The 21,793-nt window shown below is 41.8% G+C and overlaps 1 protein-coding gene across 4 annotated transcripts in view; it reads right to left on the bottom strand.

Moving 5' to 3' along the window:
• The window catches only part of sel (canopy family protein seele), a 130,726-nt gene that overhangs the window by 34,039 nt on the left and 74,894 nt on the right, over nucleotides 1-21,793 (bottom strand). For 2 of the 4 annotated variants that reach the window (XM_076187403.1, XM_076187401.1), the window contains exon 3: nucleotides 15,136-15,195. The exons of 1 other annotated variant lie outside the window; for it this stretch is intronic. In XM_076187403.1, the coding sequence (XP_076043518.1) occupies nucleotides 15,136-15,195 (60 nt within the window). Of the gene's footprint in view, nucleotides 1-2,543; nucleotides 2,719-2,885; nucleotides 3,038-15,135; nucleotides 15,196-21,793 lie in introns of those variants that run through there. One more of the 4 variants, XM_076187400.1, reaches the window with a different exon arrangement.

The raw sequence follows: 21,793 nt of genomic DNA, 5'->3' as shown, positions 1-21,793 counted from the left end.
GGCTTAAGTTGGCCATCATGGGGTTTACGAGATTCGCGTCCCATAGGAGTTTTTTGAGGTAAGGTCTTGGCTCTCTGGTCTCTTTCTTTCGGTCTTTGTTCTGGTGATTTAGAAGATGGATCGGGATTAGGTGGCGGTTGTTTCCTCGACGGACCTGGCGTGGTTTTGATAGGGTGAGGTTGTGTAAGCTTTTTATTGGATTTGGGGGACACTGAGGGAGGAGGCTGAAGGGAGGTGTTGGAGGGCGCGGTCTTGGATGGGCGGTCGTTCGAGTCGCCGTCGGGCAGGGGTCGTTTCTGGGGAAGCTTCTTGCCGGAAAGGGCAGGGTGATGTTTAGGTAACTGCGGGAATGATGGAAGGTCCAAGAGCGAAGTTGTGGAATTGCTTGGGCTCTTCATCATAACGTCTTCGGTGTCAGGAATCTCCCCATCCTGCACAGACGACGGGGTGGAAATGGATGTCATCTGGGGGAAGTCACTCATTGATGAAGAGTTTGCGCTAGATTGCGCCAATGGGGGCTGAGAGCACGATTGTCCCGAAGTGGGGGGGCTTTTTTTCAAAGGATGGTGTGGGCGATCTATAGACCTTAGTTGAAGATTTTGATGACTTGCTAGGCTTAGAGTTGTTCTGGGGCAATTGTGACTTACTGGCTTCAGGGCGCTTCTTCGGTGATCTATCAGAAGACATTACGGGTCGAGAAGAAGGATTAACTGGATCCAGAGTGCCAAGATTGGGTGTATTTGTCAGATGTGGAGGGGGAGAATCAAGTATGAGATTACTGTCGGTGACGCGAGATATGACACGTTGGGAGGTCGACTGGCGTGAAGATTGAGAGGATTGTGCGGGGACGGTCGCGGCGGATGATGTGGTATCCGGATGTGATGATGAGGGAAAGAGCGACGGGTTAGCCTTTACTGAAGCCTTCGTTGCCGATGCGTAAGACGTGGGGCGCTGACCCCCCCGTAGGATGGCTGCCGCACCGCGAAAGCTGGTTCGGTTATTGTACGCAGTTTCCGAGACCAGTCTTTGCCAGGAGTGCTCCTCACACCCCTCGAGAATGTGTGGTGAGTGCCATTACAAGCAGCGCAGTTTGGCGCAAGATCGCAGCATTCACCCTCAGTGACGTGGGATGGTTTGGCGCAGTTGCGGCAGAGGGCAGGAGAACTACAGATCTTGGAGGAGTGACCGTACCGCAGGCAGCGGGTGCATGTCCTTGGCGATTGAACGTAGGACCTAACCGTATAGCGGTGGGGCCCAATCACGATCACGTCTGGGGGATTTAAGTCGGAGAACTTTAATATTATCAGCGATGTTGGGACAAACTTTTGTTCTTCTGGGCTATACTTGGATACTACGTGGGCATCCAAGACGTTCTGGGGGCACATGTTAAGAAGGGTAGTGGTTGGAAGGCTACTAAGGGAAGAGTTAAAAATCTTACTCTTTGAGCCATTATAGTCATATGGAGAAATCTTGATGATTCCGCTGCCATAAAAATCTCCGGACGTACCCTGGAGCATAAATCCCTGGTGGGGTTTTACCTTCACTAGGTAGGTGTTGCGACCAAAGCGCGTGAAGGTTTCTGGAGTGGAGGGTTGGCGATCATTTTGTTGATCATATTAAATACTAGGACATCGTTACTGCCCTCCTTGACAGTCACTAGGTTATACACGGGGGCTAAAGCATAGGGATGGGGACGTTCAAGGAGCTCGGGAGTAAGGTATGTATCATTAGGGACGAAGTCATCGTCTTGTTCTTCAATATTTGATATTTTTAGGATGGAACATTTCAAGGTCGAATCCGCGATTTTATTACCATTGAGGGCAACGCTGGCTGCAATGCATTCTGATGGAGCTAAGAAACGTACATAAAAGTTGTTATAATTTGACTTAACACGAAGAGAAATACGTTCGATAGTACCAAAAGGGGTAACTAGCTTCATGAGCTCGAAAAAGTTTAGGCGCCTTGGGGCATGTTCGATGCCAAGGAGTCTTTTATTCGGGGTAGACGACGCTGTCTTACCAGCTGCGTCAGCTGGAGCCGGATTTGGGGGGCCGGCCACCCCACTACAAGATTTTTTCATGATTGGCTGCCAGGGCCAGGTTGTAGTGAGGATAGGGAGGACGGCACCAGGCGGAGCCTCACGCCTGGGCTAGGACTTGGATCGTAATCCTACTGCACTGGCTTACCGTGCTGCAATGCAGGCGCCCTTCGAGGTGGCATGATACCCTGCCACCAACAAACCTATTGGCAGGGATGCATTACCGTAGGATGGGTGTAGCGCCGCTACTGAGAGGGGCGGTTGAAAGTTAGGTCGGAGGGAGGGGACAGCAAGCGGAAGAGAAGGAAAGAGTGGAAAAGGAAGTCGAAGAGGAAGCCCTGTGCGGGGAAACAAGAGCCCCGCCCGGGGATCGGCATTAGTCGCCTCTTACGACACGCAGCCGACGTGGCGGGGGCTATATTCTATACTACACCCCCTAGCCCCTGGGGGTGGTGGTTTTGATGAGCTTTTGCGTTCTTACTGTACGACTGGGAGTGCTTCGTACCTTCGGAAGGGTCGAACCTGTCTCCTTCAAGCATTTTAAAGCCTTATAAACACCAGCTCTGCTTACACGAGCTTTCAATATTCTACAGATTTCACTGGGGGACTTTCCTGCTTGAGACAATTCTTGAATAGTTGCATTTATCGTGCTCATGATAGACTAAAATCTATATTTCAATCTGCAAAGATAGACAATTGTTTAATAAACACAAAGCTATACTCCTACACAAAAAGATTTTAAATTTCATTTCGTGAACATATATTTTTTTACAATCAAAATTTGTCTACACTTCGTCTGATCACCCTGTACATGAATTAAGAAGGAATTTCTTCCAAATCATGATACCTGGGAGTTATTCAAATTACCACAGCCAAGGTGACTCTTCAAAATCTTCTAAACTCGAACAAGTTAGCACGTTCTTTTGCAAGTGATAATGAGCCACTTAGCTGGGTTGGGAGGTCTCTGCACACTTTCCTTCCTTTCCTCTACCGGGATTTCTGGATAAAAGATATCCAAGTTAGGTGGCACTCTACCAACAAGTTGGTCTGAAGATTCATTCTCATTACAATTATTATAATCCAAGTAGGCAGCAGCTGCATCCTGATTAGAAAGAAATGAGATCCACACTAGCCAAGCTTTAAAGTTGTCAGTTAGTTTAACTCTGATCTCTTTAATTTGTTCAAATTTACGGAACTTTTCACATAAGTCTGTATAACTCTTATCAAGAGAAACATTGTAAATGCAAGATTCTATGACTATTAGGGGCAGCATTTGATTGATTGATTTTACCGAAGTCCTTTTTCAAGCCGGAGTCGTCAACTGGAGTTTTTATTTTTGTTGAGTCAATATTGTCAACATTAGGATTGGCAATATTAGGAGAGGGATCGGGGGGTTTAGGAGGAGGATCAGGTAGTGGTGGAGGTTTAGAACATTCTGTTTCAACAGCCGCCATCATCGTGTATATTTATGAGGCCACACCATATATTAAGAAAGAAAAATCAGTGCATAGAGGGAAGATACTGCAGTTGCCCGTTGCCACGCACAATAAAAGAGAAGTCTCTGCAGAGTTGGGAAGTTCCAGAAACGACTATTTACACATGCAGGGCCTCGGAGGTGAGTTAGAGACTTTGTCAACCCGGGGTTTGTCCTCTTTTGTTTTGACCCATTTAGGATGGGTCCGGCCTAGTCACTCTGCATGTGTACTGGATAGGGAGAAAGGAAGTCAGCAGCCTAGTACCTACCTCACAAACATGCATTCCCCAGCTCAGCCCGTCCTTACTACATCCTCCTCTCTGACGATGTAGAGTCCGGGTTATTAGTTTCTTTCTTAGATTGCTTATCACGATTTGGGGAAGAAGATGGAGATGAGGGTGGACTGTGGAGTCTTTTACTGCGCACAGCTTCAGACTCCATAGCTTTGATTCTGTGCGCCTCAACTGAGCGAGGCACATCAGTCCGTGATCCCTTTATTGCGCCCCCCCCCCCCCGAGTTAGGAAGTTTGACTGATTGAGAGGAGGCTTTATTAGAGGAACCCTGTGGGGTTTCAGCAATGAGAACTTTAGGTGCCCCTCTAGATGGGGCAGGAGACATTCCCTCAACTGGGGATGGGAGAACCTCCGCAGAGGAGGGTTGATGAGTACTACAATTTCCAACTTGTGGAGAAGAACGATTTGGTCTAGTAGTGACTCTTTCACGTTGAGGCTTGGGTTCAGCATTTGGTTGATCCTTATTGCTTCTGTGCACCTCTACTGAGTGAGGCACACTAGTCAGCAATCCCTCTACTGGGGAGTCCCCCAAGTCTGATAGAGAGATTGCCTGAGAGAAGGCTTCATTAGAAGAAGCCTGTGAGGTTTCTACAATAGAAACCTTAGGTGCCCCTCCAGATGGGGCAGAGGACACCCCTTCAACAAGAGGTGGGGAAATCTCTGCACAGGAGGGTTCAGAAGTATTACAAATTCCTAGTTGAGGCTTGGGTTCAGTGTTAACAGAAGAATTCATATTAGCATTTCTATTTCTATTGCCTTCTACAGTTGGCTGATCCACTTTACTATTTGTTTTAACAACATCAATGTATCTTTTGGAATTACTTAATAGTCTTTTAGCATGTCCTACACTTATATGTTCTGCATGAGCTTTTAGTAGTATTTCCTGTTCCTTCTTATAAATTACACAGTTCTTATCTCTGACATCATGCTCTTCTTTACAATTCATACAAACTGTTGGGCGGGAACAAACCCCATGCTCAGGCTGAGCACATATCACACTTTGTCTCTTGCACATCTGTGGGAAGGAAGGCCAAAACCATAGCAGTTAAAGCACTGAAGGGGACGGGGCTTAAACTGCTTCACATAAACACTCTCTTTTTCTATCTCCACATAATGAGGTAGATCTTCACCACAAAAACTTAGGATAATCATAAAAGAACGAGGGATTTTAGCAACCTTTCAAACATTAGTTGGGCACATTTCTAAAATCTCTTCTTCATCAAAGTCATACAGATCTCTATTAAAAATTACCCCTTTGGCATAACTAAAGGTATAGTAGGGTTTAACTTCCTTAATGTCCGATTTTGGTTTCAAGTTAAGCACCATGGCAGCTTGTTCATAAGATTTCACATGAATTAAGAAGGAATTTCTTCCAAATCGTGATACCTGGGAGTTATTCAAATTACCACAGCCAAGGTGACTCTTCAAGTATCTTCTAAACTTGAACAAGTTAGCACGTTCTTTTGCAAGAGTGACAATAAGCCACTTAGCTGGATTGGGAGGCCTCTGCACACTTTCCTTCCTTTCCTCTACCGGCTTTTCCGGATAAAAGATATCCAGGTTAGGTGGCGCTCTACCAACAAGTTGGGCCGAAGATTCATTCTCATTGCAATTATTATAATCCAAGCAGGCAGCAGCTGCATCCTGATTAGAAAGAAATGAGATCCACACTAGCCAAGCTTTAAAGTTGTCAGTTAGTTAAACTCTGATCTCTTTTAATTTGTCCAAATTTACGGAACTTTTCATACAAATCTGTATAACTCTTATCAAGAGAGACATATCTTAAATGTAAGATTCTATGACTATTAGGGGCAGTATTTAATTGATTGATTTTACCAAAGTCCTTTTTCAAGCCAGAGTCATCAACTGAAGGTTTTATTTTTGCCGAGTCAATAGCATCAACATTAGGATTGGCAATAATAGGAGAGGGATCGGGGGGGTTTAGGAGGATCAGATAGTGGTGGGGGTTTAGAATAGTTTAGAACAGACGCCATGATCGTGTATATTTATGAGGCCACACCATATATTAAGAAAGAATGGGAAATGCATAGAAGCAGATACTGCAGCTGCCTGATGCCGCAAGCAATAAAAGAAAAGTCTCTGCAGAGTCGGGAGGTTCCTGAAACGACTATTTACACATGCAGGGCCTCGGAGGTGAGTTGGAGACTTTGTCAACCCGGGGTTTGTCCTCTTTTCTTTTGTCCCATTTAGGATGGGTCTGGCGTAGTCACTCTGCATGTGTACTGGATAGGGAGAAAGGAAGTCGGTAGCCTAGTACCTGCCTCACAAACATGCATTCCCCAGTCGGTGAGCTTTCGGCCCTCGCAGGGAGTAGTAACCTCGCGGTATACATCCCCACTTGACTGGGTTCAGACATGTAGCTTGGGAGGCACCAAGATACCAGAACCTTCCTTAACAAGTATTAGAGAAAGATGGTGAAAAAGGAGAGTAGGGTAGCAAATATGAAGAATAGGGATAGGGGAGTTCACAAAGCAAAAGGGTGAGGGACCCCCTATCTATTCACTACCCATTTGTCATTTGAAAAGGTTATTCATGTTTCAAAATACCTATTTTTCTCTTAAAGTCTATTTCTAACTTCTTTTATTGTTCCAAACTTAACAAATACTCCATAAATAGTATCAAAGCTCATTCAATGGAACCTTCTTTACCAACAAAATAGATTATGAATTTTCATTAAAATCAGCTGTGTATGGTTCCAGAGTTATTACCAATTCTAAAAAATTTCCTAAGACCTTTTCCTTTCCACAGTCATCAACAAAAGACAGGGTTTTAGGCCCTGCTCTATCAAGAGAAGTCGCTGTGGCAGCAAGTCTTAAAATGGTGTACCCCTTTTGGAGGATTGCAGTCTTCTCATCCTGTGAGACTCAGCACAGGAAAGGGTACCTGTGGGGATCAGTCTTCTGCTAAGGAGGGGTTGCCTCCCTCAAGATGGGTAAATACTGATCACTGGGGCTAAAACCCCTCCTACCATCAGCCCCAGGGCCTGGCGCCCCCTATTACCCACAAATACAGGGGAATTATAACCAGATCCTTTAGACCTGACTCTTGACAGAACAAAATCTGCACTCCAAGGGGCCTGCCAGGGGGTGAATGCATCTAAAATATTGAGTATCCAAGACAAGCCAAGGTCATCAACTATCCAAAAGATGAAGAAGGGACGAACAAAATAGTCAAAAGAAGACATAGGCCTGACTACAATTTGTGTCAGCAGCTAAGAAGCAAGGTTACCAAAACTCAGAGAACTTGTCAGTGTCCTGGTGACATCACCTCTTGGCTGTCGTCATCTAAGCCCCCCAATGGCGTCAATGGGTCAGAGTCAGGGGTGGGTGGGGGTGGGATCCCCTCAATCAAAATTTGTAACTCAATTTGATTGACTGATTAAAGGTTATCTGGCGTCCTAACTGCAGAGGTCATAGACGCCGAATTGTTAAATTCTAAGATTCTATTTTGGGTATAGATAATAATAGTGATTTACTATGTATAGATGAAGGTAAATATTAATCAATCTAAATTCAGTATCAAGTATTAGTTATCAAATAGTGTAATGGTTATATATATATATATGGTGTTAAATTATGTCAAGATCTGAATAGAGTTAAAAGCTATTTGGTTTTAATTATTATTGTTATTACACATTTTAGGACCAACCAGTCCAAAGAGTCTAACTAGGCCCTTAGTATTGGTCAGGAAAAAAATGAGAAGATTGAGTAACTATATATATATGTAGGAGTATATTCAATGAAATGAGAGTAGTAGGATTATATTTCAATATTAATTTGTATTTGTTACTTAATTTGGTCAAGTAGGTTAACTTCTTTTAAGAATTTAATGACTCCCTCAATCATACTGCAGTTCTTTTCCCAATATCTTGGCCAAATTATAGTTACCATCTCTTTCTTATTTGGGAAGTGACGCTCTCTCAGTTCTCTGTGATTAGGGCATTCAACCAGTCATGGGGATTAAGCAATCTTCACAGTATGGTTGATTTTCACCAATCATGAGATATGCGGAGACAACATATAATTACTTCCCATTTCCTTGGCATAATTTCATATTTCCAAGGGTGTATATTTGTGGTGATCTCTTTCATTTTGTTATGTCCCACTTCATTCCACTGTTGTTTCCACGACTTATGGATAATACTCGTGATGCTAAGAAGGATATCTCTATATGGTATTGTGCACCGTTTAGGGATCAGACTGGCTGCTGCTGACTTTGCTAGTTGGTCAGCTTTTTCATTTCCATATATATGTACATGTGCTGGAACCCAGCAAAATGATATAGTGATACCTCTACATTGTAGTAGAAACACCCACTGTGAGATTTTCATTGTTAGAGGATTATCGCCATTGAAGATTTCTATTGCCTGTAATGCACATTTTGAATCACAATAGATTGTGAAGTTGGATGTCTGGAGGGTTATAATGTGTTCTGAAGTGGTTAAAATTCCATATAGCTCTGCTGTAAAATTTGATGCTGCAATTGGTAGTGCTCCTCTGCAGATAAAATTATCGCTAAAAACTCCATATCCGACACCAGCATCTGTTTTTGAGCCATCCATGAAAACGAATGTGGAACCCAAATGTTCAGTAATATGTTCTAAAAACTGTCCTTTAATTTCTGCATCCGATTGATCTTTTTTAAAACCTTTAAAATATCTACAAAATTTAATTATGGGTAACTTCCATGTTGGGGTAACTGGTAATTTAACCGGGCAGATTTGATTTGTGATATTCATAGTCTCCAGTATTTTTCTTATTCTAAAACTAAATGGTCTAGGATATCTTGGATGATTTTCATAAAAGTTATTAAAATAATTTCTGTTGGCTGTAGTAAATGCTCTTGATTCAGGGAGTCTCTGTGTCCTAAATCAATACCGGATGATAGATGACTGTCAGTATAGTTCTAGTGGAATCTCTCCAGCATCAATTAGTAAACTGGGGATGGGGGAAGATCTGAAAGCTCCTGTTGCCAAACGTATGCCATTGTGGTGTACTGAATCTAGGATCTTTAGATGTTTGCTTGATGCAGAAGAATAAATTTCACATCTATATTGTAGTTTGGTAATTATCAGAGATTTATGTATTCTTAATATTGTCTGTATCTGATCTCCAGTTTGTATTTGATAAAACTTTTAAAATGTTTAAAGCCTCTTGACATTTGGTTTTAATATGTTTCAGATGGGGGATCCAAGTAAGCTTTTTATCAAATATGAGACCTAGGAATCTAGTCTCTTCAACACAGGGTATTCTATTGCCATATAGATAAAGGTCTGGGTCTGGGTGTATCCCTCTAATGCGACAAAAGTGCATGATTATTGTTTTGCTGGTAGATATTTTAAATCCTAGTTTTTCTACCCAGATGATGATCTTGTTGATAACGAGTTGTAGCTTCCTTTCTGCTACAGGTATATAGGTAGCAGCGAAGGATATCGAGAGGTCATCTACATATAATGTGCTTAATATTTTATCTGGTATAATATTTGCTACCCCATTTATTGCCAAAGCAAAAAGTATTACACTAAGTATACTCCCTTGTGGAACACCCTCTTCCTGGCATCTCTTATCTGATAGAGTATTACCAATTTTAACTTTAAAATATCTATGGGATAAAAATGCTTTAATATATAGGGGTAATTCTCCTCATAGACCACAATCATGAATGGTCTTAAGAATTCCATGTCTCCATGCAGTGTCATATGCCTTTTCTATATCAAAGAATACAGTTATATGGTGTTGCTTTGAGGCGTATGCCTCACATATGGAGGTTTCCAGCTGCATTAGGATGTCTATTGTAGAATGCAATTTTCTAAATCCACATTGTGATGGTATATAATATTATTACGCTCGAGATACCAGACAAGTCTTGTATGTACCATTTTCTCCATTATTTAGCCTAGACAGCAGGTTAAAGCAATTGGACAGTAACTGGAAGCTGAATATGGGTCTTTTCCTGGCTTTAGAAAAGATAATACAAAAGCTGTTTCCCATATGGTTGGGTATTTGTGCTCCTGCCACAATCTATTTATAATACTTATCACAAAAAGTTTAGTATTCCTTGAAGCATGTTTAAACATTTCATAGGGGATCATATCTGGACCAGGGGGTGTATTTTTGCTTCTATCTAGGGCAGTATCAAATTCTCTTTCTGTAAAGGATATGTTGTATGATTCTGTCTTGTCTGTTGAAAAATCTAAATGTTCTTCTTCTTCTTATTGGTGTCCTGGGCTACTGTCAGTCTTTTGTGAGACTTGAGCAAAATGGTCAGCCAAAATATTACTAACTTTTTTTTAATCTGTGACAAGGGTATTGTTAACTTTAAGCACCGGTGGAGGGTTGGGTGTAAATTTCCCTGCTATCTTATTAATTTTTTTCCAAATACTGTGGATGGGTGTTCAACTATTGATGGTAGATACAAAGGATGCCCATGATTGTCTTCTGGCAGCTTTCATTGCTTTACGGAATCTAGCTCTGCATTGTTTATAGATGATCATATTCTCAATTGTTTGATGTCTGCGGGTAAATGATGTTCTTGTAGTTTGATGTAAAATTCTGAGCTCTTCAGACCACCATGGAACTGGGCATTGCCTAAAGAGTCCTGTAGTTTTTGGTATAGAGTGTATACCTGCTGTATGAAAAATACCATTTAATAAGTCAATAGCATCTTCTGGAGTTGGAAAGTCATTTGCATTGCCTTCAATTTCACTTAGTTCTTTACTTATTCCAATCAGCTTTGTCGATACTCCACTTTGGTGATCTTTGAGTTGGTGGGTCATCATTTGTTTCAATTATTATCGGGGCGTGGTCACTGCTATGTCAGTCATCATTTGGTCTCCATCTGAAATCAATTGTGCAGTTGGGACTAGAAATTATAAGATCTAGACAAGAAACAGTACCTGTTTGAATATGGTAATGGGTGGGCTCCCCAGTATTCAAAAGTCCTAGATCTTCATATTCTATAATTGAAGCTATAATATTCCCTTTTTGGTTTGTAGTAACATCTCCCCATAATGGGTGTCTGCCATTAAGGTCGCCCATAATGAGAAAAGGTCGCGGGAGTTGATTTAATCAAAGTTATTATTTCTTCCCGGGTAACCATGGTGTTTGGGGGCAGGTAAAGAGAGCATAAGGTGTATTTTCTTTTTAATTGTATTTGAACTCCTACTGCTTGTAATGTTGTAATTATACATACCTATACCAAGGCTTTTTCCCCCTTACAAGGGAGGTAGCCAAAAAGGGAAAGGCATAAAATCATTCCCACCCATTCCATCCCTGAATACACTCCACACCCCTCCACCCTCCCTCTTATCTTAGCACCTCCTGGATGACGGGTCATCCCTGCACCTTGTCCACTGCCCTGGGTCACAAGCAGTGTCGCAAGACACAGCACATCCACAGCAAGCCCACTTCATTAAATCGGCGACACACCCTCTCCATCCCCCCATGCATAAAAGGAGAAGACGGGGAGAAATCCCTTCGGGCTGCATCAAATTTTGCTCACACATACTACCTCACCCCCCATCCCCCCGTCCATTCCACCTCATGCATCACAACAACATCCATATACAACCATTCTCCATTCACCCGTCTTCTGTCCTCTCCCGTCCTTCCTCAACAGACATTCCCCTCTTCCCCAAAGCCCCCTTTACCCCATCCATCCACCTCATCCTAGGACGTCCCCTCATGTTCACTCCCTCCACATCTGCCTTCCATACCTCTTTCACTAGTCTTTCTTCACTCATTCTTTCCATGTGTCCAAACCATCCTAATACTCTTTCATCAACCCTATCTCCCAACTTCCTTTCCACCCCCGTTCTTCTCCTCACCTCCTCATTTCTCACTCTAGCCTAGTAACCCCCATCATACTTCTCAGACACCTCATCTCAAACACATTCAAACTCCTTCTCTCTTATGTTCCATATTCTGCCCCATATAGTGCTGTTGGCACAATCACTCCTTCATACAGTCTCCTCTTAGCATCCATTACCAAATGTCTATTCCTCATTATACTCTTCAATCCACCAAGGCATTTACTCGCTTCTCTCAATCTACATTCTACCTCCACCTTTTCCTGCCACATTTGCACCCAAGTATCTAAAACTATCCACTTCCTCCAGTCGCTCTCCCTTAATGCTCACTTCCAGTCTACTGCCACTTTCACCCCTTGTACATCTCATCACCTTACTTTTACCCACATTTATCTTTAGCTTTATTCTATTCACATACTATCCCAAACTCTGTCACCAACTTCCTCAGTCCCTCCTCTGATCCTGCCACAAGCGCAGTGTCGTCCGCAAACAACAGCTGGCTCACCTCCCACTTTTCTCCATTTTCTTTAACCATCTCCAATCCCTGACCCATTACCCTTGGATTTACCTCTCGCACTACCCCATCCATGTATAAGTTGAACAGCCAGGGCAACATAACGCATCCTTGACGAAGTCCCAACTTTACCTCGAACCACTCACTCTCTCCATTTCCAATCCTGACACAAGCTCTACTACTCTCATAAAAACTCTTGACAGCTCCTAGAAGCTTTCCTCCTATCCCATATATCTGCATAACCTCCCACAGTGCCTTTCTGTCTACCCTATCATAAGCCTTTTCCAGATCCATAAAAGCCCAAAAAACATCCTTCCCCTTTCCTATAGCTTTCTCACATATTTGTCTTACCACAAAAATCTGATCTACACAACCTCTACCCGTCCTAAATCCACACTATTCCTCACCAATTACTCCCTCTGTTCCTCTCCTAATTCTCTCAATCAAGATCCTCCCATAAGCCTTCCCAACTACACTTAACAAGCTAATCCCTCTGAAACTACTACATTCACACTTGTCCCCTTTTCCCTTAGAAAGTGGAACTATACAGGAACTCCTCCAGTCCTCTGGCACTATACCCTATCTCCAGCAAACATTAAATAACCTCACCAGCCAGTCCACTATCATTGTACCTCCTTTTTTTTAGACATTCTGCATGGCATCCATCGAGACCAGGTGCCTTACCTGCTTTCATCATCTTAACAACTGCCTTCACTTCATCCTTCCTTATTTCTCCTCCATTTTCCTCACTCATCATTCTCATTTTCTTAGCATTTCCTATTGCAACTATCTTTCCCTCCCTATCCTCCTTCACATTTACCAACTCCCTAAAATATTCTGCCCATCTTCCCCTTACTGCCTTCTCTTCCATTATCATCTCTCCATCTGCACCTTTTACCTTTTCTTCTCTACTTGATTCGCCTCCTCTTCCTCTCTTAATTTCTTTCCAAAACATCTTTTTATTGCTTTCAAAATTTTCTGTCATACTCTTACCCCACTTCACATCTGCTCTCCTCTTTGCCTCCTTTACCTTTTGCTTTACTTCTCTTTTCTTTTCTTTTCTTTGTACCTCTCATAGGACTCCCTCGTCCTATTTTGTAACCAATCTGTGAAAGCTCGCTTCTTTTCTTCTACAACCTTCTTTGTTTCCTCATCCCACCATTCACTACCCTTCCTTCTATTTCCCCCGGTCCTTCTTGTTCCACACACCATCCTTGCACACTTTGTGACTCCCTCCTTGAACCATCCCCATTCCTCCTCCACACCTAGCTCTACTCTATCCTTCACACCCTCCCACTCCTCCTTCAGCTTCTTCTTGTACTCAAAGAGTTCACTCTAAGCACCTCCCTACCTTTTGTCCCTTTCCTCTTTCTCCATCTATCCTCCACTCTCAACTTACCTTCCATCAAAAAATTATCTGATATTCCTCCACTCTCTCCCCTTAGCACATGTACATCCTTAACTCTTCCTATCACAGTCCTATTTACCACTACATAATCCATCAACGCTCTATCTACCACCCTTCCCTCCACCACCCTCTCCCATGTGTACTTATGCTTGACTTTCTTCCGAAACACTGTATTTGCTATCATCAACTCTCTAGACACATTTCCACCATCAACTCTCCACTACGATTCTTTCCTGGAACTCCACATTTCCCAACCACTCCATCAATTGGACCATTTCCTACCCTAGCACTAAGGACTCCCAGTACTATCACATTGACATTTCTCCCTAAATCCTCTGTGCACTCATTTAAATCTATCCAAAAGGCCTCCCTTTCTTCTACACTCTTCTCACTGCCAGGCCCATATGCACTTACAAAGACCCACATCTCCTTGCCCAGTTTCACCTTCATCCACATTATCCTTGAGGAAACCTCCTTCCACTCCACTACACGTTTACCTATCTCTTCACTTACTAGAATAGCCACCCCTTCCCTCCCTCGCCCTCTCTTCACTCCTGATAACCTCCCACTTACACTCCCAAACTTTCACTCACCCTTCCCTTTCAACTTAGTTTCACTCAAAGCCAACACATCCATCTTTCTTCTCACAAATATACTACCTATCTCTTCCCTTTTACTCTCATCTGTACCACATCCACGCACATTAAAAGACCCAAACCTTAGGGTGCTGGTCCGAAAACTCCCAGACCCTTTTATGCCTTTACTTTTTCGTTTAGGAATGTCCCCTGTGAGGCTACAAGGAGAAGGATGCCTAGTCCCACTCCCCGTCCCTTTCTTCTCACCTCTTACGATCCAAGTGGAAAGACTTGGTGGCAGTATTCTTTTCCCCCACCACAGGGAATTCCTCCACAGCAGAAAATGAATACTCAGAGAAATGGTACAGGACAGCAGCAAGGGGTTGGGGGACAGCATAATGGAGGGACAGTCGTAGTATAAAAGTGTCATCATTTCTCTATGAAGAGTTTTCCTCTATAGACAAAATGATGTGTGGCTCTGGTCCATAGGGGCGCCCCATATAGACCCTAAAATATCAACTGCTTGCTACTTTGCCACAATAACATGCAGCCAATACCCCAGCTGTGGAATATCTCTTCAAACATAAACAAGGCATCCTCCATGACTTCCGGTTTCTATATTATATGGAGTTCTGAAGGATATATATTCTCTTGGACAGGGTGATTTGTAACTCAAGCTATTCACTCACTTTTATGTCACCCTCTAAGTTACCATCTTAATTAACCCCTTCCACACTGGGTAACAATTTTACTTTCATTCAGGGTGTTATCTTTGTGGGTGGGGTAACACTCAGCAGTAAAGGGACTAACTGGAACATCACTGGACATACATTTATCACATCTGTTGCCCCTTTACTTTACAACTGCTTATGATAAACTTGTCATACATCAAGAAACCAGGGGCAATGGATTGGTTGGTAACTGAAATCTAAATACTCTCATTACACAACATGGGTAAACATGCACAAACACAGACATGACTGTCAATAGCAAGAGTAACCGACCTTGGCAACAGCATCATGAATTTCATTGGCCAATGCCTCACAGATAGAACATTTCAGCTCCTGGAGAGAAAAAAAAAAAAAAAAAAAAAAAAAAAAAAATCAGATCACAGAAATTAATTAGTTTAATCCTAGCAGGATTCCATAATTGTGCAAATAATCTCATACCAATGATGGACACCAGCAGAATGCCTGCAAGATGGACAGAGATTCATCTTTCTGCCATCCATCTTCAAAACCTGGACCAGGCCCAAGATCTTAATTATATAATCAATTAACTGCTGCCTTGAGTGGAAAATCTGCAACCCCACAGTGGCTGGCAACAGTCCTCAAAACCTCACACAGATCTCTCTGGGAAGGAACTTTGGAGTATTGCCTATGTTGGGAATGTTTCAAGGTTACTGGCTGAATGTTGTAGGGATTTATTTTATTGGGGATTATTTGGCATCAGAACATCTATGGTCATTGATGCCACTATTAATTAGATAAAATATTTTTATTTCTATATTGTTATAGAGAGTAGGTATCATACCTTAGAAATATATATATATAAAAATGGAAATGGTCAAAACTAAAAATTTTTAATGAAAGTGCGTGACCCGAACAAAAGGTAACAGGGGGTCATGGACCGGGGTGAGCGTTTTAACAGTGATCTGGCGCGGGGACGGTCTGGAAGAAAACGATTTATACGGTTACTATACACAACAACATGGGTGTATACATAAAAAAATATTTCTCTCTAAACCTTCGAACCTCCTACTCCGGAAATCAGTCATAAAACGGAATTTCGGAATTCTGACAAAAGAATCTTTACGAAATATTAATGAGAAAATATTTACGAAATATTGCCAAGAGAATCTTTCCCAAATGTTAACAAGAGAATCTTTACAAAATATTACCAAGAGAATCTTTACGAAATATTGCTAAGAGAATCTTTACGAAATATTGCCAAGAGAATCTATATACATAAAAATGGAATTACGGAATTCTGACAAAAGAATCTTTACGAAATATTAATGAGAAAATATTTACGAAATATTGCCAAGAGAATCTTTAACAAATGTTAACAAGAGAATCTTTACGAAATATTACCAAGAAAATCTTTACAAAATATTGCTAAGAGAATCTTTACGAAATATTGCCAAGAGAATTTATTTTATATATATAAAAATGGAAATGGTCAAAACTAAAATTTTTGAACGAAAGTGCGTGACCCGAACAAAAGGTAACAGGGGGTCATGGACCGGGGTGAGTGTTTTAACAGTGATCTGGCGCGGGGACGGTCTGGAAGAAAACGATTTATACGGTTACTATACACAACAACATGGGTGTATACATAAAAAAAAATCTCTCTCTAAACCTTCGAACCTCCTACTCCGGAAATCAGTCATAAAACGGAATTACGGAATTCTGACAAAAGAATCTTTACGAAATATTAATGAGAAAATATTTACGAAATATTGCCAAGAGAATCTTTCCCAAATGTTAACAAGAGAATCTTTACGAAATATTACCAAGAGAATCTTTACAAAATATTGCTTAGAGAATCTATATACATAAAAACGGAATTACGGAATTCTGACAAAAGAATCTTTACGAAATATTAATGAGAAAATATTTACGAAAAATTGCCAAGAGAATCTTTACCAAATGTTAACAAGAGAATCTTTACAAAATATTAACAAGAAAATCTTTAGAAAATATTGCTAAGAGAATCTTTACGAAATATTGCCAAGAGAATCTATTTAATTAAATAAAAATGGAAATGGTCAAAACTAAGATTTCTGAACGAAAGTGCGTGACCCGAACAAAAGGTAACGGGGTCATGGACCGGGGCGAGTGTTTTAACAGTGATCTGGCGCGAGGACGGTCTGGAAGAAAACGATTTATATGGTTACTATACACAACATGGGTGAGGCACCAGCGGAGAAAGTACGAAGAAATCGGCATTTCTGGAAGTGGGTTACTGAAGTGAAGAAGATTAATAAAAAGTCTCTCGGTGTAAAGGATTTGGCTGTTTTGAAATGTGAACATGCAGTCAAGTTTCCTGATCTCTATAAGTCTTCCAAGGGATTTTCTGTCAGAGAGTCCTATAAAGTTGTTTCATCGCAAAGTGTTGTCATTTAACGACACATTAAAGAAGAATTGACAGTTCGAGTACAAGGATTCAGACTTTGAACATCTTGGAGTTTACAATGGGGATGTTTCGGAGAAAGCTCTGCAAGGGTTTGAGAAACATTACTTTACTGGGTTTAAGAATTTTATAAAAGCGGGAGCAAAAGCTGATCACGTTGAGTATCAGAAGTACTACCTCGAGAGAAGATTTAAAGCCCAGAGAAAGATTGATAAGCTCAAGAAGTACTGTTGTAAGAGGAAAAACACGGAACTTAACCAGGTCTCTGGTGAGGTCGTTGAAGCTGGGAGTGCTACTGTGAGTTCAGTCACTTCGACGGGAAGCGGAAGTGGACAAGACCAAGGAAGTGGACCAGACGAGGAGGGTGTACCAGATCAGTTCGTCGACTCGGTGGCGGAGAATATACGGATTGTTCGAGAGAGGCGGCCTGAATTGGAACAACAATGTTTGCAACGTTTGCAAGAAAAAAAGAGGTTAAAGAAAGAACGAGAAGCAGCTAAAGAGGCGGAAAGGGATGCCAGAATCAAGAAAAGGGAAGAACGTGAGGCGGAAAAGATGCATCAACAGGTTTTGTTGAAGAATAAGAAACAGAGGCGTTCCGAGTTAAAAGCAGTAAAAGAACAGTTGAAATTGTTACGAGCTGGGCTCATCGGGGATAAAGATTTGTCTGAATCGACGATTAATCACTTAAATATGGTCAGAAAGGAACGCAAAGATAAGAATTTTAGGGCGGATTATGTGGATTCAATAGCAGTAATATCTGATACGCTTGAAGGTTATTTACGAGACCAAGCAAAGATACCGCTCCATAATATTGGTACAATAGGGGACTTCAAATGTAAGCTTTGTAAATCACTTTTATGGGCAGGAGAACGTAAGACTATTTGTTGTAAGCAAGGACAAACGCCTCAAATCCAGTTTTCAGAGCTTAAAAACGGCATTAAAAGTATGTACGAAGGAAATTCTCCGTTATCTAAACGGTTCCTGGACAAGATCTGTGGGTTCAACACGTTGTTCTGTTTCACATCATTTACCACTTCAAGCAAACTCCATGACCCGAGCGAACTAACATTGTGTTACAAGATTCAAGGGAAAATATACCATACCATTGGACATCTCAACCCCGAAGCGATCGCAGGTAAAAAGAACCCTTTTTGGAAACCTATTTCTTCATTCCTGGACTTATACTTCTATCATGATAAGGAAGACCAGATTAAGTTACGTGTACAAAACATGGATCGAAAGGCGAAAGACGAAAAAACTCTTAAGCGCCGAAAGAGAGAGAGGAAGGGAGTTCAAACGAGGATATCATTTCCATGTTCTATGATTACTTGGTTCAGTATAATGAATGTCTAAACCCGATTTTGAAGGAATTTGAAACGTGTAAAACATTAGTTAGTGAACACGTTAATAAGACGGAAAGTATGCCTGCTGTGTCTATCACGCTGAGAGCGGCAGACGGGATCAAAACCAAGGAACATAAGGGTCTGTATCACCTTCCGTCTGCTTCATCACAGGTTGGTGGGATTGTTAGCTTTGAACCCAATAGAGATCCATTGGAGATAACAGTTACTTCCCCTTTGCCCGGTTCGAACTTCAAGACTACAAGTTTGAGCCATTTGAAGTTCCATTACGATGCTTTCCAGTATCCTTTGTTGATCCCAAACGGTGACATCGGATATTGTCATTCCATGGAAAGGTTATCCAAAGTCCGTGTTAGAGGTCTTGAACCGCCTGAAGAAGATGAGTGTGACGCCTCTACGGGGCCATCAACTTCGTCTACTTACAAGCGTTTATCCCCGTGTATGTTCTACTCCTTTCTTTATATGGAGCGGGAAGGCATTTTCAACCACATAACCAAGTGTAGGAGACTGTTTCAACAGTTTGTTGTGGATAACTACGTGAAAGTAGAAAGTAATAGGTTGTCATACCTCGAAATGAACCAGAAACGGATCCGAAAAGAAAGAGCAGACATATTATGTCTTGGAAGCGATAAAGTCGCTGATACAGGTCAAAGGGTTGTGTTGCCCAGTACTTTCATTGGAAACAAGATGCGCTTACATATGTTACGTGTTATGGATCTCCTGACTATTTCATAACCTTCACTATGAACCCGCATTGGCGGGAGCTGCAAGTTGCTATGGATGATACAGGTTCTGCTGGAATACGGTCGATCGGGGACCGCCCAGATTTAATTAGTAGAGTATTCAAGTTGAAGGTTGATAGTTTGATGCATGATTTGGTATCTAAACAGATCTTCGGAAGGGTGAAGGCGCATCTTTATGGTGTGGAATGGCAAAAACGTGGACTTCCTCATGTTCACATCCTCTTATGGATGAATGAGCGTGTGACAGCTGAAAGGGTTTCACGTATAATATCCGCTGAAATCCCCAACAAAGAAGCTGAACCCAGGTTGTATGATGTCGTTACATGGTGTATGATCCATGGACCATGTAAGGGGTACGATGAGTCTCTCCTATGTTGCCAGAAATCTAAGCCAACCGCTTCGACATGTGGAAAGGGCTTTCCTAAGACCTGTAGAAACGACTTAATGTTCGGTAACAATGGGTACCCTGAGTACAAAAGTATGTCCATCGGAGAAGGCGGGGAATCTTTTGTTACCAAGGTTAAAGGAGTGAAGAAGGTTATTGACAACTCTTGGGTTGTTCCTTACAGCCCCTATCTGTGTGTGAAGTATGACGCCCACATCAACGTTGAATGTTCAAATTCGATTAAAGCTATAGCTTATGTCACGAAGTATGTAAACAAGGGGTGTGGTAGGGTCCTGTTCAGTAAAACTACAAAAGATGGGACCGTGAATGAAATTAAGAACTTCCAAGAGGTGAGATATATAAATGCGAATGAAGCAACATGGAAGATATTCGGGTTTGACATATACAAAAGTTATCCCCCGGTATCCTCTCTCGACTTACACCTTGAGGGTGAAAACGAGGTGTTTTATGACGAAAACTCATCTAAAGGGACCGTAACAGCGAAAGCAAAACAAGATACCCAATTAACCGCTTTCTTCAAGTTGTGTGCGAAATCTGATGAGAAGTTCGTCTCCACGTTGTATTATCATCAGATGCCTCAACATTTCTGTTTTGACAAGGCCCATTCGGTTTGGAGAGAAAGAAAAGGCAACACCTTTTCTTTGGGACGTATTCGTGCTGTTTCCACTAAAACTGTTGAGTTGTTTTACCTTAGGTTGTTGTTGACACATAAGGCGGACCCTACTTCCTTTGAGGATCTCAGAACAGTCGAGGGTGTGACATATCCCTCTTACCGAGAGGCTGTCAAGGCCTTGGGTCTCTTGAGTGATGAGGAGACATGGAAGACTACTATCTTAAGAGATAATCAATCACACCAACGACAGGTACCGTCTCAGAGAAACGTACGCCAGCATGTTGGTGTTTTCAGACCTTGAGGACCAATTCGGTATCTGGGAGGAGACCAAGGATCTATTTGTAAGCGATTTCCTTCACCAGAACAACCTAACAGAGTATAACGAGGAAATCTACTTGGACGCGTTAGACGATATCCAAAAACATGTTTGGAACTGTGGAGGAGGCCTTATCACCACTTACGGCTTACCTGCTTCTAGAGGTGGAGAGAAGACTTCAAACGTTATTCGAAGAGAGAAGTCTTACAACAAGGAAAAGTTGAAAAAACAGGTTCAATCAAAACAAGACCTCTTAAATGATAAACAGAGACAGGTATATGATGTGGTCATGTATAGGGTGAATAACCAACAGAAGTATGAGAATAATGGAATCTTTGTAAACGCTGCCGGAGGCACAGGAAAGTCCTTCATCTTGAATATGTTACTTGATACTGTGCGGTCCGAGGGGAAGACAGCGTTAGCTGTAGCGTCTTCAGGTATAGCAGCTACTGTTCTTAACGGGGGTCGAACCGCCCATAACATGTTTAAGATACCATTGATGGAGTATAATGAAATAAGAGGGTGTTCTATTAAGAAGAATTCTGAACTTGCAAAGTTGTTGGAGATGACATCGTTAATCGTGTGGGATGAGATCGTGATGGCGAACAAGAATACGTTAACAGCTCTTGATATAACGTTGAGAGACATCTTGGGTAATGAACGGTTTATGGGGGGAAAAGTGTTCGTCTGCGCTGGAGATTTCAGGCAAATATTACTTGTCATTCGAGGTGGAGGTAAATGTGATGAATTAGAACATTGTATAAAGTCCAGTTATATGTGGCGGGACATAACAAAGTTGGAATTGACTGAAAATGTGCGTCTAAGGAAAGGTGATGAAAAAAACATTACGTTTGCACGCAAGTTGCTGGAACTCGGATCCCAGAAACACGGACCTTTGGAACTTGAGGAGGGGTTCGGTATTCAAGTCAAAACACGTGAAGAGTTAGTGGAAAAGGTTTATGGTGATTTGGAGGAAAACTTCTTAAACATTTCCTATTTTGAACAACAAGCAATCATATCACCCACAAATGATGATGTCGACAGTGTTAACTCTATGATACAAAAGAAAACTAAGGGAGAGGAGA

This window comes from Oratosquilla oratoria, chromosome 6 (assembly GCF_046742065.1).
Source record: "Oratosquilla oratoria isolate Oo_2021 chromosome 6, ASM4674206v1, whole genome shotgun sequence".
NCBI lineage: Eukaryota > Metazoa > Arthropoda > Malacostraca > Stomatopoda > Squillidae > Oratosquilla > Oratosquilla oratoria.
This window is presented reverse-complemented; position numbering and strand designations above follow the sequence as displayed.